The sequence below is a fragment of the Salvelinus namaycush genome, chromosome 15 (genome assembly GCF_016432855.1).
Source record: "Salvelinus namaycush isolate Seneca chromosome 15, SaNama_1.0, whole genome shotgun sequence".
Classification (NCBI taxonomy): Eukaryota; Metazoa; Chordata; class Actinopteri; order Salmoniformes; family Salmonidae; genus Salvelinus; species Salvelinus namaycush.
In genome coordinates, this window is record NC_052321.1 from 25,989,962 (window position 1) to 26,004,116 (window position 14,155).

At 45.0% G+C, this 14,155-nt stretch overlaps 1 protein-coding gene across 1 annotated transcript in view; it reads right to left on the bottom strand.

Annotated features, from left to right (window-relative positions):
* LOC120060368 (transmembrane protein KIAA1109 homolog) overlaps positions 1-14,155 on the bottom strand; it is a 145,935-nt gene that overhangs the window by 6,678 nt on the left and 125,102 nt on the right. Inside the window, exons 74-83 of the mRNA XM_039009639.1 lie at positions 6,646-6,786; positions 6,185-6,430; positions 5,759-5,912; positions 3,241-3,398; positions 2,825-3,014; positions 2,433-2,650; positions 2,032-2,283; positions 1,737-1,940; positions 1,437-1,631; positions 1,116-1,250 (exon numbers count right to left, since the gene is read on the bottom strand). Coding sequence (XP_038865567.1) covers positions 1,116-1,250; positions 1,437-1,631; positions 1,737-1,940; positions 2,032-2,283; positions 2,433-2,650; positions 2,825-3,014; positions 3,241-3,398; positions 5,759-5,912; positions 6,185-6,430; positions 6,646-6,786 — 1,893 coding nt within the window. The remainder of the gene's footprint in view (positions 1-1,115; positions 1,251-1,436; positions 1,632-1,736; positions 1,941-2,031; positions 2,284-2,432; positions 2,651-2,824; positions 3,015-3,240; positions 3,399-5,758; positions 5,913-6,184; positions 6,431-6,645; positions 6,787-14,155) is intronic.

The following is a 14,155-nucleotide window of genomic DNA, read 5'->3' on the forward strand; positions in this document are numbered from 1 at the left end:
GTTTTGAGGGAGTGTTCAATTGTCATGCTGACAGCGGGAATGTCCACCAGAGCTGTTGCCAGAGAATTTAATGTTAACTTCTCTACCATAAGCCGCCTCCGTTGTTTTAGAGAATTTGTCAGTACGTCCAACCGGCAACACAACCACAGACCACGTGCATGGCGTTGTGTGGGCGAGTGGTTTGCTGACGTCAACGTTGTGAACAGAGTGCCCCATGGTGGCGGTGGGGTTATAGTATAAGCTACAGACAACAAACACAATTGCATTTTTTTTTTATCCCCTTTTCCCCCCCAATTTCGTGGTATCCAATTGTTAGTAGTTACTGTCTTGTCTCATCACTACAACTCCCGTACGGGCTCGGGAGAGACAAAGGTCGAGAGACATGCGACCCCCGAAACACAACCCAACCAAGCTTCTTAACACAGCGCGCATCCAACCCGGAAGCCAGCCGCACCAATGTGTCGGAGGAAACACCGTACACCTAGCGACCTGGTCAGCGTGCACTGTGCCCGGCCCGCCACAGGAGTCGCTAGTGTGCGATGAGACAAGGATATTCCTACCGGCCAAACCCTCCCTAACCCGGACGACGCAATTGTGCGTCGCCCCATGGCGACAGAGGCTGGGCGACAGAGCCCATCACGACAGAGCCTGGGCTCAAACCCAGAGTCTCTGGTGGCACAGATAGCACTGCGATGCAGTGCCTTAGACCACTGCGCCACCCGGGAGGCCACACAATTGCATTTTATATATGGCAATTTGAATGCACAGAGATACCGTGACGAGATCCTGAGGCCCATTGTCATGCCATTCATCCGCCGCCATCACCTCATGTTTCAGCATGATAATGCTCGGCCCCATGTCGCAAAGATCTGTACACAATTCCTGGAATTGTGAATATGTCCCAGTTCTTCCATGGCCTACATACTCACCAGACATGTCACCAATTAGGCATGTTTGACTGATTCCTTATATGAACTGTAAAATCTTTGAAATTATTGCATGTTGCATATATATTTTTGGTCAGTATATATAAAGTTATCATGTAAAGTACAGTTAATCGTTCTGGTTTGCTACATATAGTGTGCTGCTGCTGTTAACATTTCAGGGGCTCTCACCCTTCTCTTTTTCCTTCAGGTAGGCAGAGACCAGGTCGTGCAGAAACATGATGAGCTCGGCATCCATGGTGACACATATGTGGTCTGTGAACTCAGTCACCACGCTGCACTCCACCTTGGGCTTACTGTTGGAGTCTGAAACAGAGGGGAAACAATAGAGTCATTCCAACAAAGATATATTAATGGGAACAAACTGAAAATGACAAAAATATTCTTGGAGGACAATACAAGTGGACTTCAACAACAACATTGCCCCTAAATATATACCATTGCTAATTGTGGTCTGTTCATACTGGTGGACCGAATACCAACTGAGCCTACCAGTCAAGGAGGGTTCATCGGGATCCTGAACATGGATGGACTTGAAGTCCAGCTGCATCCTGGGTAGGGCAAAGACGGTCTCTGTCTCGTGGTTATAGCTGGACGAGCCTCGGAAGCTGCTTAGCAGACTGGAACTCTTGGCGGCAGCCCCACTCTCTGTGTTGTTGGCGTCCACGTTCCGCAAGAGGTATAGCTCTGGGGAACAGGATACATTAGAATGAGACAGGCGTCTTGAGTACATTGGGTCAAGGGAAACAGGAGACCTTGTATATAACATTGGTAGAATTTAGAAGGCTTTACCCTCATTCCTCATGGCAGTCACATAATTGAACCATTCTTTGACTGTGGCTACTCCGTGAGGGGGGTTTTCGTGCCGGCGACGGGTGATTTTGGTGATGGTGGCCATGGGGCTCTCTAGTGCGCCGCAGGGTTTGGTTACCATGGTGTTGTGACCCAGATGAAAATCCAACGTCTGCACGATATAGGTGGAGTCATCAGTGGAGCCTGATTGGATAAAAAATAGGTTGAGGTTAGAGGTATTTTGGTGACTTGCTTTAGCCCACATCCCCCCCTCTCTGTCTCTTGAAAGCCTTACCATCCTCCAATATCTTCTGAGCCTCGGTCCAAAAGGCTATGTTGGGCTCCTCCAGGTGGAATAAAGCCCAGGACTTGGAGCGGAAGTTGGGCCCATGGAAGCAGGCCAGGGTCATGTGGTTGCCATGGAGACTCATGGAGCCACCCAGTTGCACGGCGTCCTCTGGGAGAGGCATCTGGAAGAGGGAGATGTGGCATCCAGCGATCACCTTCAGAACCCCAGGCCAGTGACGATGGTGGGCTGCATCCATGTCTGGGAGAGAGAGCAATGATGAGAGTGAAAAGGAGCAATGACGATAGAAGGAGAGGGACGAAAGAGAGAGGAAAGGGGAGGAGCAGGGGAAAGAGCATTCCGATCTAAACCAAAAGAAACCCAGGAAACCAGTGATAACGGATTCTTACATAGCTCTGCAGCTTCTTTCTCGATGTTGATGACCGGCGCCTTCGGGGGCAGGTAGGGGACTGGACCCCATGTGGACAATGCTCGTTTGCTGGTGTCAAATTGCTGGGTGAAAAACTCCTGCAGCTTCATCCCGATCTTAATGAGGTCGGGGGTAGTGGAGCGCGAGATGATCACCTGGAAGATATCCCACTGCAAGTCACCGTGGACAAAAATCTCACTGGAGAGAGGAAAGGATAAGTAAAAAGAGAGGTGAAATAGAGGCAGAAAGGGAGAGCGATGGGATAGAAAAAAGGAGGGAGTGAGTGAGAAATGGTCAGAAAATGAGAACAGACAAGAATGTAGCCACAGGGGTTTTGGCTATACATTTTCTCTAGTAGGCTAGCTTATCTACCTTTTCTCTGATAGGCTGGTCTCAACGGTGCACAGGTTGACCTTCCACTCGTCCTGGAGTTGCAGGTCTGCGTTGCTGAAGATGCCCATGAGGATGCTGGAGCCCATGTAGTCCACACGGGCCTCCGTGGAGCCCATGGTGATCTGGATCTTATGGCTAGGCTGCTGGTTGGGGTGCTCCGAGATGTGTGCTTCAACAAACATGTTTTGTTAGGTGCGGCAGAGAGATCTCCCTGTCAAATTCTACTAGTATGACAGGGATGTTTAAGTTAGAGCTGAATGTGTTCATCATTTAAACACCAAGACCCGAGGCTAGAGTACAATCTTTGACATCCATCACAATGTATTTGGAATTGAACAAAAAGTAAACAGTACATGCCAGTGGCTTAATACATTATTTATCATCCCTGTACTTACAGACCATCTCCAGGGTGTTGACATCTATGTTGCCCCCCACCACGCCGCCTTTAGAGTCCAGTTTGGAACGACCCAGGCCCACGGACATGCTGATCTCTCGGTCTCGGTTACTACCCACTGACAGACGACCCTGACTCTTCAGCCCACTGGTGGTCCAACTAGAGGTAAAAAAGAGCAAGGGGAAACAGTTCCACCCACCTCCTCATGAATAAGTAACATCTGCTTTCTAGGAGGCATTGTTTTGTTAAGGGTTATATGTAGAATTGTTCAGTTTTTATATAGGTTGTCAGATACAGATACGCTCGTCGTATATGGCAGGGCTTGCAAACTATTACAGACTACAAAGGGAAGCACAGCCGTGAGCTGCCCAGTGACGCGAGCCTACCAGACGAGCTAAATCACTTCTATGCTCGCTGCGAGGCAAGCAACACTGAGGCATGTATGAGAGCATCAGCTGTTCCGGGTTTGACTGTGTGATCACGCTCTCCGTAGCCGACGTGAGTAAGACCTTTAAACAGGTCAACATTCACAAGGCTGTGGGGCCAGACGGATTACCAGGACATGTGATCCGGGCATGTGCTTAACCTCCCCTTTCATGTAACAAAGGCATGGCCATCATACCTTAAACCAGTTAAATGTAAATCAAAAATGTAATTATTTATCATGAGGACACAAGCTCTAGTACACAGTACAAATACGATAAAAATATGAAATATTTTATATGATGTATTTCCTATTCAACAAAACTGTACGAATAAGGCTTGAAATTACTTATATACTTTCTAAATGTAGTATAATCAAATTATAAAACGACTAACTATAATATTTCACCTTATAACTGTAAAATACATATTTGTATGTTTAGTGTTAGAGAAAATGTGCATATTTTTGAAAGGTCTCTCTTGATCAAAACGTCTGCCCCCATCACTGTGAACATCTCCCTGAACTCATTAGGAACTTGCCTTTCATCTCATATTAATATTGTCTGTCTATGACAAACAGAAAGTGATTTTTTTGTTTAAAATCTATTAATTATTTTAGATTAATGGCTATAAATCAAGAGCTGAATGTGCTACAGTCATGGAACCATTTGCTCCTGCTACGCTAGGATGTAAGGATTGCAGGCATGTGCTTTGTCAGTGGCTGTGACATTGGGTTCAACCAGGAGTTGATGGACAGTCAGAAGAGCGAATTAAATGGTAGGAGGGACATCCCAGTTTTAAGTGGTTTGAGATTTCACATCCCACGTCACACTAGCAGAACTATGGAAGTCCCTTAAACAGAGGACTTTACATCTAAGAGGTTAAGGGAAAGATGATCATTTTGTACATGTATAAACGGCGAGCTTGACCAATTCCAGTCCCCTTGCTTAGGGGTTCCAGGGTCCTACCTGGAGTCCTATTTAAAAGGACTGAGAAGCTCAGCTCTGGTGACTTTTTAAAAGGATATTCTACTCCAAAATTTATGAAAATAAAATTATGCTAACACCATCTGAAAAATAGTTTGAAACGAGCCCAATAACATATTGGTAAGAATTATGTTACAATTATTTTAACATATTGGACCATTTAACATATTGGACCATATTGGACCATTTATTGAGCCTATGCATGGTCTATATTATCAGATGTGCTATTAGCAATAAGCATCATCACCTGCACCTATACAATTTAGTTTTTAGGCTGAAGCATGGGGTTTGTCTATCTGCATTTACCCCATTGGACACAACATCCTGTTTGTATTTTTTTTTAATGATTATTATTTTATTATGAATATTGAAATAATAATAATTTTTGGTTTGTTTCTATTACAAAGTATGTCACTGCCCTTTTAAGACGACATTGCGCCCCTTTAAGAGCTCTGTTGTGCAGCTGCGCCTAAACCATGCTTGAAACTCCGGTTGTAAAAATGCATTTGTAAAACAATTGCAAGTAACGAAATTGAAGGAGTAGAGGAATAATTGCAATGTAAAACTGGGATCCCCCGCTTTTTTTAACACATGCCAAAACTGCTTTCATTTGCCAGCAGCTACAGTAAGCTACACACCGGTCTCTGAGTTGAGCGCTGCTGTGGTGCGCATTATAGACTATATAATTCCCTTCATCTGAACATCGGGAATATATCTCCCCGGATATTTTTATTGCCTCTCCAGAATCCATATGACGGAAATTCATTGCAGTGACAGAGAACTTTAACCCCTGCAGATATAAACATTAGGTAACGTGCTGATATGAATTAGATGGAATAGACAATCTGTGTACTGAAACTGGCCCCTAGCGTGTAGAGCAAGGCTCTCGAACCCTGTTCCTGGAGAGCTACTGTCCTGCTGGTTTTCACTCCAACCCTAATCTAGCACACCTGATTTTTTATAATTAATTAGTAAATAAACTGAATCAGGTTAGTCACAACTGGGGTTGGAGCTTAAACCTACAGGATGGTAGATCTCCAGGAATAGGGTTGGAGAGCCCTGGAGATATAGTATAGTGTGTTGGGTGGGAGGGGAAAAAGGGAGACCTACGTGTTGTTGCCCATGACATTGCTCATGTTCATCTGGACGTTGAGCTGCTTCAGGTTGATGGCGAACACCACTAGTGTCTCCCACGGGGTCCCTTGGGGGCCGGCTGCCTTGCCGTTTTTATTGAACGACGGCGTGGACGTCTTGGTCACAGAATCTATATGGAAGGGAAATGTATGATGTAACGTCATTCTCCCCAAAGCTATTTGTCTAAATTAGAGAGAGTTAATCATAATCTAAAAGTGTCAGAGTACACACTAGCTCAAGTATAAATGAGGGATATAGTATTCATTCATTATTCCTACTGCATTTTAAGCCTACGTTGTGAAAATAATCTCTACACTAAGCTAAAAAAAACAGCATTAACACCGCTTTAATCCGATCGTGTCGTTCCTCGATGCTGTTGAGCACTCATTTTTGAGCTGGTACCTCTTCTGGGGGCGGAGGAATCAGAGACGCTCCTGGTGCGTCCGGGGGCTGGGGACTTGAGGTGGGAGGACAGGCCCCCGGGGGACATATTACTCCCAGTAGAGTGGTCAGAGAACACGTTGGGGGACTGAGGCATGTACTGCCCAGTGCTACCATCCCAGGTCCTCCAGTAGGCTTTACGGCTGGATTCTGGTGACAGGTGCTGGGTCATGTTCTCTACAGAGTCCGGGGTGGCAGGACCTGAGGCTGGAGGAGAGAAGCAGGTTGAGGTTAAGGGCATATTTTCAAATGTAAACACAGGTTTGGGAAAAATGCATACTGTTTTAAAGGGACCAACATTAGCAGAGTTGGCGATTGAAAGGGAACAGAGTAAAAATGTTGATCAATTATTGCATGAGGAAAATGTAGCCATAAGTGTGCAAAGGCCTATTAAGGAGGTGTGTATTTCCCAACATCCCAACCTGTTGGCATGTTGATGGTCTGGTCTCCCAGGAAGAGGCGTCTGGCGATGCTGCGCCGGTACCAGGCTCTGGGGAAGGCCAGGATCTCACTTAGCCTCCGCATGTCATACTTGAAGGAGGCCGAGCCAATGTCACACACAGCTGAGAAGAGAGAGAAAAAACACTCAAAGTTGTCCAGGAATCCAAGTTTCTGTGGAGGGGAATTGATTGATCAAAATGGATCAGCTTTAGTGACAAGATATACAGTCACATCCAAAATACTCAACTATATTGGATGTAGGGCTGTGACGATTAGCCACGGTTATTGTCATGTCTTTTTTTGAACCCCCCTTGCTCCCCAATTTCATGGTATCCAATTGGTAGTTACAGTCCTGTACCATTGCTGCAACTACTGTACGGACTCGGGAGAGGCGAAGGTCAAGAGTCATGCGTCCTCCAAAACACAACCCAGCCAAGCCACACTGCTTCTTGACACAACGCCCACTTAACCCGGAAGCCAGCCACACCAATGTGTCGGAGGAAACACCGTACACCTGCCGACCGTGTCAGCGTGCATTGCACCCGGCCCACCACAGGAATCGCTAGTGCGCGATGGGACAGGAACATCCCTGCAGGCCTCCCCTAACCCGGACGATGCTGGGCCAATTGTGCGTCGCCCCATGGGTCTCCCGGTCGCGGCCGGCTGCGACAGAGCCTGGACTCGAACCAGGATCTCTAGTAGCACAGCTAGCACTGCAGTGCCTTGCGCCACTCGGGAGGCCTATAGCTGTCATTTTTGTTAAAATGTTTTGAGCTTGTAATGAATCTTTGAAAATTTGCTACGACATACCTAATGAATACAACACAGCTTTGGTTACACCGGTCTCAAAAATGTATGGTTTTAACTGCTTGGAACTTTTGGAAATGAAGCTTCTCATCCCGACCCTGCCATTCTGTTCGTAAAATGTTTACAAAATGGACCAACCATGTTAAAATGAAAAACTGCTATTGGGTAAACTAGAGTGCATTCGGAAAGTATTCAGACCCCTTGACTTTTACCACATTTTGTTACGTTACAGCCTTATTCTAAAATATTTTTGTTGTTGTTGATCAATCTATACACATTACCCCATAACGACAAATCAAAAACAGGCCTTACATTTTTTTTGCAAATTTATAAAAAATGTAAAACTGAAATATCACATTTAAGTAAGTATTTCAGACCTTTAAATCAGTACTTTGTTGAAGCACCTTTGGCAGCGATTACAGCCTCAAGTCTTCTTGGGTATGACGCTACTAGCTTGGCGCACATGTATTTGGGGAGTTTCTCCCATTCTTCTCTGCAGATCCTCTCAAGCTCTGTCAGGTTGGATGTGGAGCATCGCTGCACAGCTATTATCAGGTCTCTCTACAGATGTTCGATCGGGTTCAAGTCTGGGCTCTGGCTGGGCCACTCAAGGACATTGAGTCTTGTCCCGAAGCCACTCCTGCTTTGTCTTGGCTGTGTGCTTAGGGTCGTTGTCTGTTGGAAGGTGAACCTACGCCCCAGTCTAAAGGTCCTGAGCGCTCTGGAGGTTTTCATTAAGGATCTCTCTGTACTTTGCTCCGTTCATCTTTCCCTTGATCCTGACTAGTCTCTCAGTCCCTGCTGCTGAAAAACATCCCCACAGCATGATGCTGCCACCACCATGCTTCACCGTAGGGATGGTGCCAGGTTTCCTCCAGACGTGACGCTTGGTATTCAGGCAAAAGAGTTCAATCTTGGTTTCATCAGACCAGAGAATCTGGTTTCTCATGTTCTGAGAGTCTTTTGGCAAACTCCAAGCGGGCTGTCATGTGCCTTTTACTGAGGAGTGGCTTCTGTCTGGCCACTCTACCATACAGGCCTGATTGATGGAGTGCTGCAGAGATGGTTGTCCTTCTAAGGCAGCCCCCACACCTTTCTGATTCAGAGGGGTTGGGTTAAATGCAGAAGACACATTTCAGTTGAAGGCATTCAGTTGTACAACTGACTAGGTATCCCCCTTTCCCTTTGTGGAAGGTTCTCCCATCTCCACAGAGTAACTCACGGAGCTCTGTCAGAGTGACCATCCGGTTCTTGGTCACCTCTCTGACCAAGGCCTTTCTCCCCCGATTGCTCAGTTTGGCCGGGCGGCCAGCTTTAGGAAGAGTCTTGATGGTTCCAAACTTCTTCCATTTAAGAATGATGGAGGCCACAGGTGTTCTTGGGGACCTTCCATACTGTACCCTTCCCCAGATCTGTGCCTCAACACAATCCTGTCTCGACCTCATGGCTTGGTTTTTGCTCTGACACATACTGTCAACTGTGGGACCTTACAAAGACAGGTGTGTGCCTTTCCAAATCATGTCCAGTCAATTGAATTTGCCAGAGGTGGACTCTTAAGTCTCAATTAAGTTGTAGAAACATCTCAAGGATGATCAATGGAAACAGGATGACCCTGAGCTCAATTTCGAATATCATAGCAAAGGGTCTGAATACTTAAATAAAGGTATTTCTGTCATTTATTTAAATACAAAAAATTTTTTTTCGCTTTGTCATTATGGGTTATTGTGTGAAGATTGGTGAGGAAAATGTTTTATTTAATCAATTTTAGATTAAGGCTGTAACGTACGATTATGTGGAAAAAAAGGAAGAGGTCTGAATACTTTCCGAATGCACTGTATATATATATAAAGTTGAATCCCTCTTCTCCTAAAATGAATGTATAAAGACAATATATTTTTGGTTCGTTCACGGTTAACTTCCATAATTCAAATTAAAGTTTGTCACGTGAGCCGAATACAACAGTGAAATGCTTACTTCCAAGCCCTGACCAACACTGCAATTTTTAAGTAAAAAAATAGATATTAGGTAAACAATAGATAAGTAAAGAAATAAAAAAACAAGCAGTAAAATGACAGTGAAAATAACAGTAGCAAGGCTATATACAGGTGGTACCGGTACAGAGTCAATGTGCGGGGGCACCGGTTAGTCGGGCTAATTGAGGTAATATGCACATGTAGGTATAGTTAAAGTGACTATGCATAGATGATAAACAGAGAGTAGCAGCAGCGTAAAAGAGGGGGTTGGCGGGTGGGGGGACACAATGCAAATAGTCTGGGTAGCCATTTGATTACCTGTTAGGGAGTCGGGGGGGGGGTACTGGTATAGAGTCAATGTGCAGGGGCACTGGTTAGTTGAGGTAATATGTACATGAAGGTAGAATTATTAAAGTGACTATGCATAGATGGTAACAGAGAGTAGCAGCGGTGTAAAAGAGGGGGGGGGGGGGGCAATGAAAATAGTCTGGGAAGCCATTTGATTAGATGTTCTTGGTCCTAGACTTGGCGCCCCGGGAACCGCTTGCCATGCGCTTGCGGTAGCATGGCAAGTGGTGGTTGGGGTCTTTGACAATTTTTAGGGCCTTCCTCTGATACCGCCTGGTGTAGAGGTCCTCGAGGGCAGGCAGCTTAGCCCCAGTGACTATCCTCTGTAGTGCCTTGCGGTTGGAGGCCGAGCAGTTGCAGTACCAGGCAGTGAAGGCAGTGATGGCCTACCCCTGTTGTGTCGTCTGCAAACTTAATGATGGTGTTGGAGTCGTGCCTGGCCATGCGGTCGTCGGTGAACAGGGAGAATAGGAGGGGACTGAGCACGCACCCCTGAGGGGCTCCAGCGTTGAGGATCAGCGTGGCAGATGTGTTGCTACCTACCCTCACCACCTGGGGGCTGCCTGTCAGGAAGTCCAGGATCCAGTTACAGAGGGAGGTGTTTGGTCTCAGGGTCCTTAGCTTACTGTTGAGCTTTGATGGTACTATGGTGTTGAACGCTGAGCTGTAGTCAATGAATAGCATTTTCACGTAGGTGTTCCTTTTGTCAAAGTGGGAAAGGGCAGTGTGGAGTGCAATAGAGATTGCATAATCTGTGGATCTGTTTGACCGGTATGCAAATTGGAGTGGGTCTAGGGTTTCTGGGATAATGGTGTTAATGTGAGCCATGACCAGCCTTCCAAAGAACTTCATGGCTACGGACCTGAGTGCTACGGGTCTGTAGTCATTTAGGCAGGTTACCTTAGTGTTCTTGGGCACAGGGACTATGGTGGTCTGCTTGAAGCATGTTGGTATTACAGACTCAATCAGGGACATGTTGAAAATGTCAGTGAAGACACCTGCCAGTTGGTCAACACATGCCCGGAGCACACGTCCTGGTAATTTGTCTGGCCCAGCGGCCTTGTGAATGTTGACCTGTTTAAAGGTCTTGCTACGGAGAGTGTGATCACACAGTTGTCCAGAACAGCTGATGCTCTCATACATGCCTCAGTGTTGCTTGCCTCGAAGCGAGCATAGAAGTGATTTAACTCGTCTGGTAGGCTCGTGTCACTGGACAGCTCACGGCTGTGCTTCCCTTTGTAGTCTGTAATAGTTTGCAGGCCCTGCCACATCCGACGAGTGTCGGAGACGGTGTAGCACGATTAAATCTTATTCCTGTATTGGCGCTTTGCCTGTTTGATGGTTCGTCGGAGGGCATAGCAAGATATATTATAAGCTTCCGGGTTAGAGTCCTGCACCTTGAAAACGGCAGCTCTACCCTTTAGCTCAGTGCAAATGTTGCCTGTAATCCATAGCTTCTGATTGGGGTATGTACGTACAGTCACTGTGGGGACGACGTCCTCGATGCACTTATTGATAAAGCCAGTGACTGATGTGGTGTACTCCTCAATGCCATCGGAAGAATCCCGGAACATATTCCAGTCTGTGCTAGCAAAACAGTCCTGTAGTTTAGCGTCTGCTTCATCTGACCACTTTTTTATAGACTGAGTCACTGGTGTTTCCTGCTTTAATTTTTGCTTGTAAGCAGGAATCAGGCATATAGAATTATGGTCAGATTTGCCAAATGGAGGGCGAGGGAGAGCTTTGTACGCGTCTGTGTGTGGAGTAAAGGTGATCTAGATATTTTTTCCCTCTGGTTGGGCATTTAACATGCTGATAGAAATTAGGTAAAACTGATTTAACTTTCCCTGCATTAAAGTCCCCGGCCACTAGGAGCGCCGCCTCTGGGTGAGCAGTTTCCTGCTTGCTTATTTCCTTATACAGCTGACTGAGTGCGGCTTAGTGCCAGCATCCATCTGTGGTGGTAAATAAACAGCCACGAAAAAAATGGATGAAAACTCTTGGCAAATAGTGTGGTCTACAGCTTATCATGAGTTACTCTACTTCAGGCGAGCAAAAGCTAGAGACTTCCTTAGATTTCGTGCACCAGCTGTTGTTTACAAATATACACAGACCGCCCTCCTTGTCTTATCGGAGTGTGCTGTTCCATCTAGCCGGTGCAGCGTATATCCCGCCAGCCGAATGTTTTCCATGTCGTCATTCAGCCACGATTCGGTGAAACATAAGACACAGTTTTTGATGTCCCGGTGGTAGGATATTCGTGATCGTACCTCGTCTAATTTATTGTCCAATGATTGTATGTTGGCAAGTAATATTGATGGTAAGGGCATATTTCCCACTCGCCGTTGGCGGATCCTTTACGAGGCACCCCGCCCTGTGTCCTCTATACCTGCGTCTCTTTCTCTTGCCAATGACGGGGATGTCGGCCTTGTCGGGTGTCTGAAGTACATCCTGTGCGTCCTGCTTGTTGAAGAAAAGATCTTCGTCTAATCCGAGGTGAGTGATCGCTATCCTGATATCCAGAAGCTCTTTTTTGCCGTAGGATACGGTGGCAGAAACATTATGTACAAAATAAGTTACAAATAACGCGAAAACCCCACCACATAATTGTCAGTTTACACGATTATACGATAATTGTGCAAGTCCTAATTGTATGTAAAAAAAAATATGCTAGGGCTGTCAGAGGTAATCAGTTAACTCGAGTTAACTGTCATTTTAGTGCATTTAAAATAAAAAAATTGTGATTAATCGCATTGTCTGAAAACATCCAAAATACATAATTTATACAAGTAAAAACAACAATGCGATGTCAAAACAGGTTGACATTGTGGTTAAAGAATTTACCAGATTTTGCTAACCATTACCTTGGACAAAATCAATAAGTCAATATTCCTGTAATGCGACTTGAATAACAAATCTTAAAAAACAGCATCAATTGGAGATTAATGAAAGTAAACCATGCGATTAACTCGATGAATTTCCCTCCCCCCCGTTTGACAGACCTTTCTATACTAATACATTTGCTCAGAGAAAGATATTGTGTTGAACAAGCAATTTAAAAAAAATCATAAAAGACAGTTTATATTCTTAGAAATAAAATCAAACAAAATGTAATCTGCTTAACATTCTACTTTTTAAATTGAATCTGTATTGTGGCCCTTCCATGGCTTCCTGTTTCACTGGGGTATAAAAACTAGGTAACACAATGGAGAAAAAAAACTGAAATATGTAACTTTTTGGGTGTCCCGACCAAATTCACATAGAAATATGAGTTAAAGATCTGACATGCTCTTCGAAAGCAATTCTAAAAAAACATTAGATTTGTTCTACGTGCACTATTTCTATGCATCCCGTTCTTAAATTTCAGCTGAAAATACATGATTGGTTATTGAAAATATAATTTCACAGCGGTTTAGATGGTACAATGATTCTCAACACTATACTTGCTTGTTTTGTAACAAACTAAAATTAGGAGAACTATTAGAATTTTAGCAACCAGGAAATGGCTGAGCGATTTCTGCATATTTAAGAATTTTAAAACCACTCGCACGTGGTAAACTAGCCTGGTAGAGGGCGCAAGTGGTTCTGGAGGTAAAGAAAAATCCAAGGGCCACAGTTGGAGAATTACAGAACTTGGGGTCACCAAATTTCCAAATATACAATTAGACACCACCTTCATGCCAATAGACTCTTTGGAAGGGTTGCCAGAAAAAAAGCTTTTATTGAGAGCAACCAACAAATGTAAACGCCTGGAGTTTGCTAAACGGCATTGGCAATTGGATTGGAACCGGGTGCTATGGTCAGATGAGACGGAAATAGAGGTCTTTGTCCACGCAAACCAGCAGTGGGTTTGGTGTCGAAGGAAGGATGCATATGCAGAAAATAACCTCATACCTACTGTAAAACATCTTTGATATTATGGGGTAGTTTTGCTTCCACTGGTCCTGGGGCCCTTGTTAAGGTCAACGGCATCATAAATTCTACTAGGGTACTAGGACATTTTAGCCAAAAACCTGGTTGCCTCTGCCAGGAGGCTGAAACTTGGCCGTAAGTGGATCTTCCAGCAAGACAATGACCCCAAGCATACATCAACATACACAAAGAAATAGTAAAATAACCACAAAATCAACATTTTGCAATGGCCATCTCAGTCTCCGGACATGCACCCCATTTGAAAACCTGCGGTTTGAATTGAAGAGGGCACTACATAAGGCCAGACCGAAAGATATCAAGGATCTAGAAAGATTCTATATGGAGGAATGGTCTAAGATCCCTCCCAATGTGTTCTCCAATCTCATAAACGGGGAGGGTGCACAAAGTATTGGGGATTTTAACAAGGCTAATCTGAAAACAAAGCTCCCTA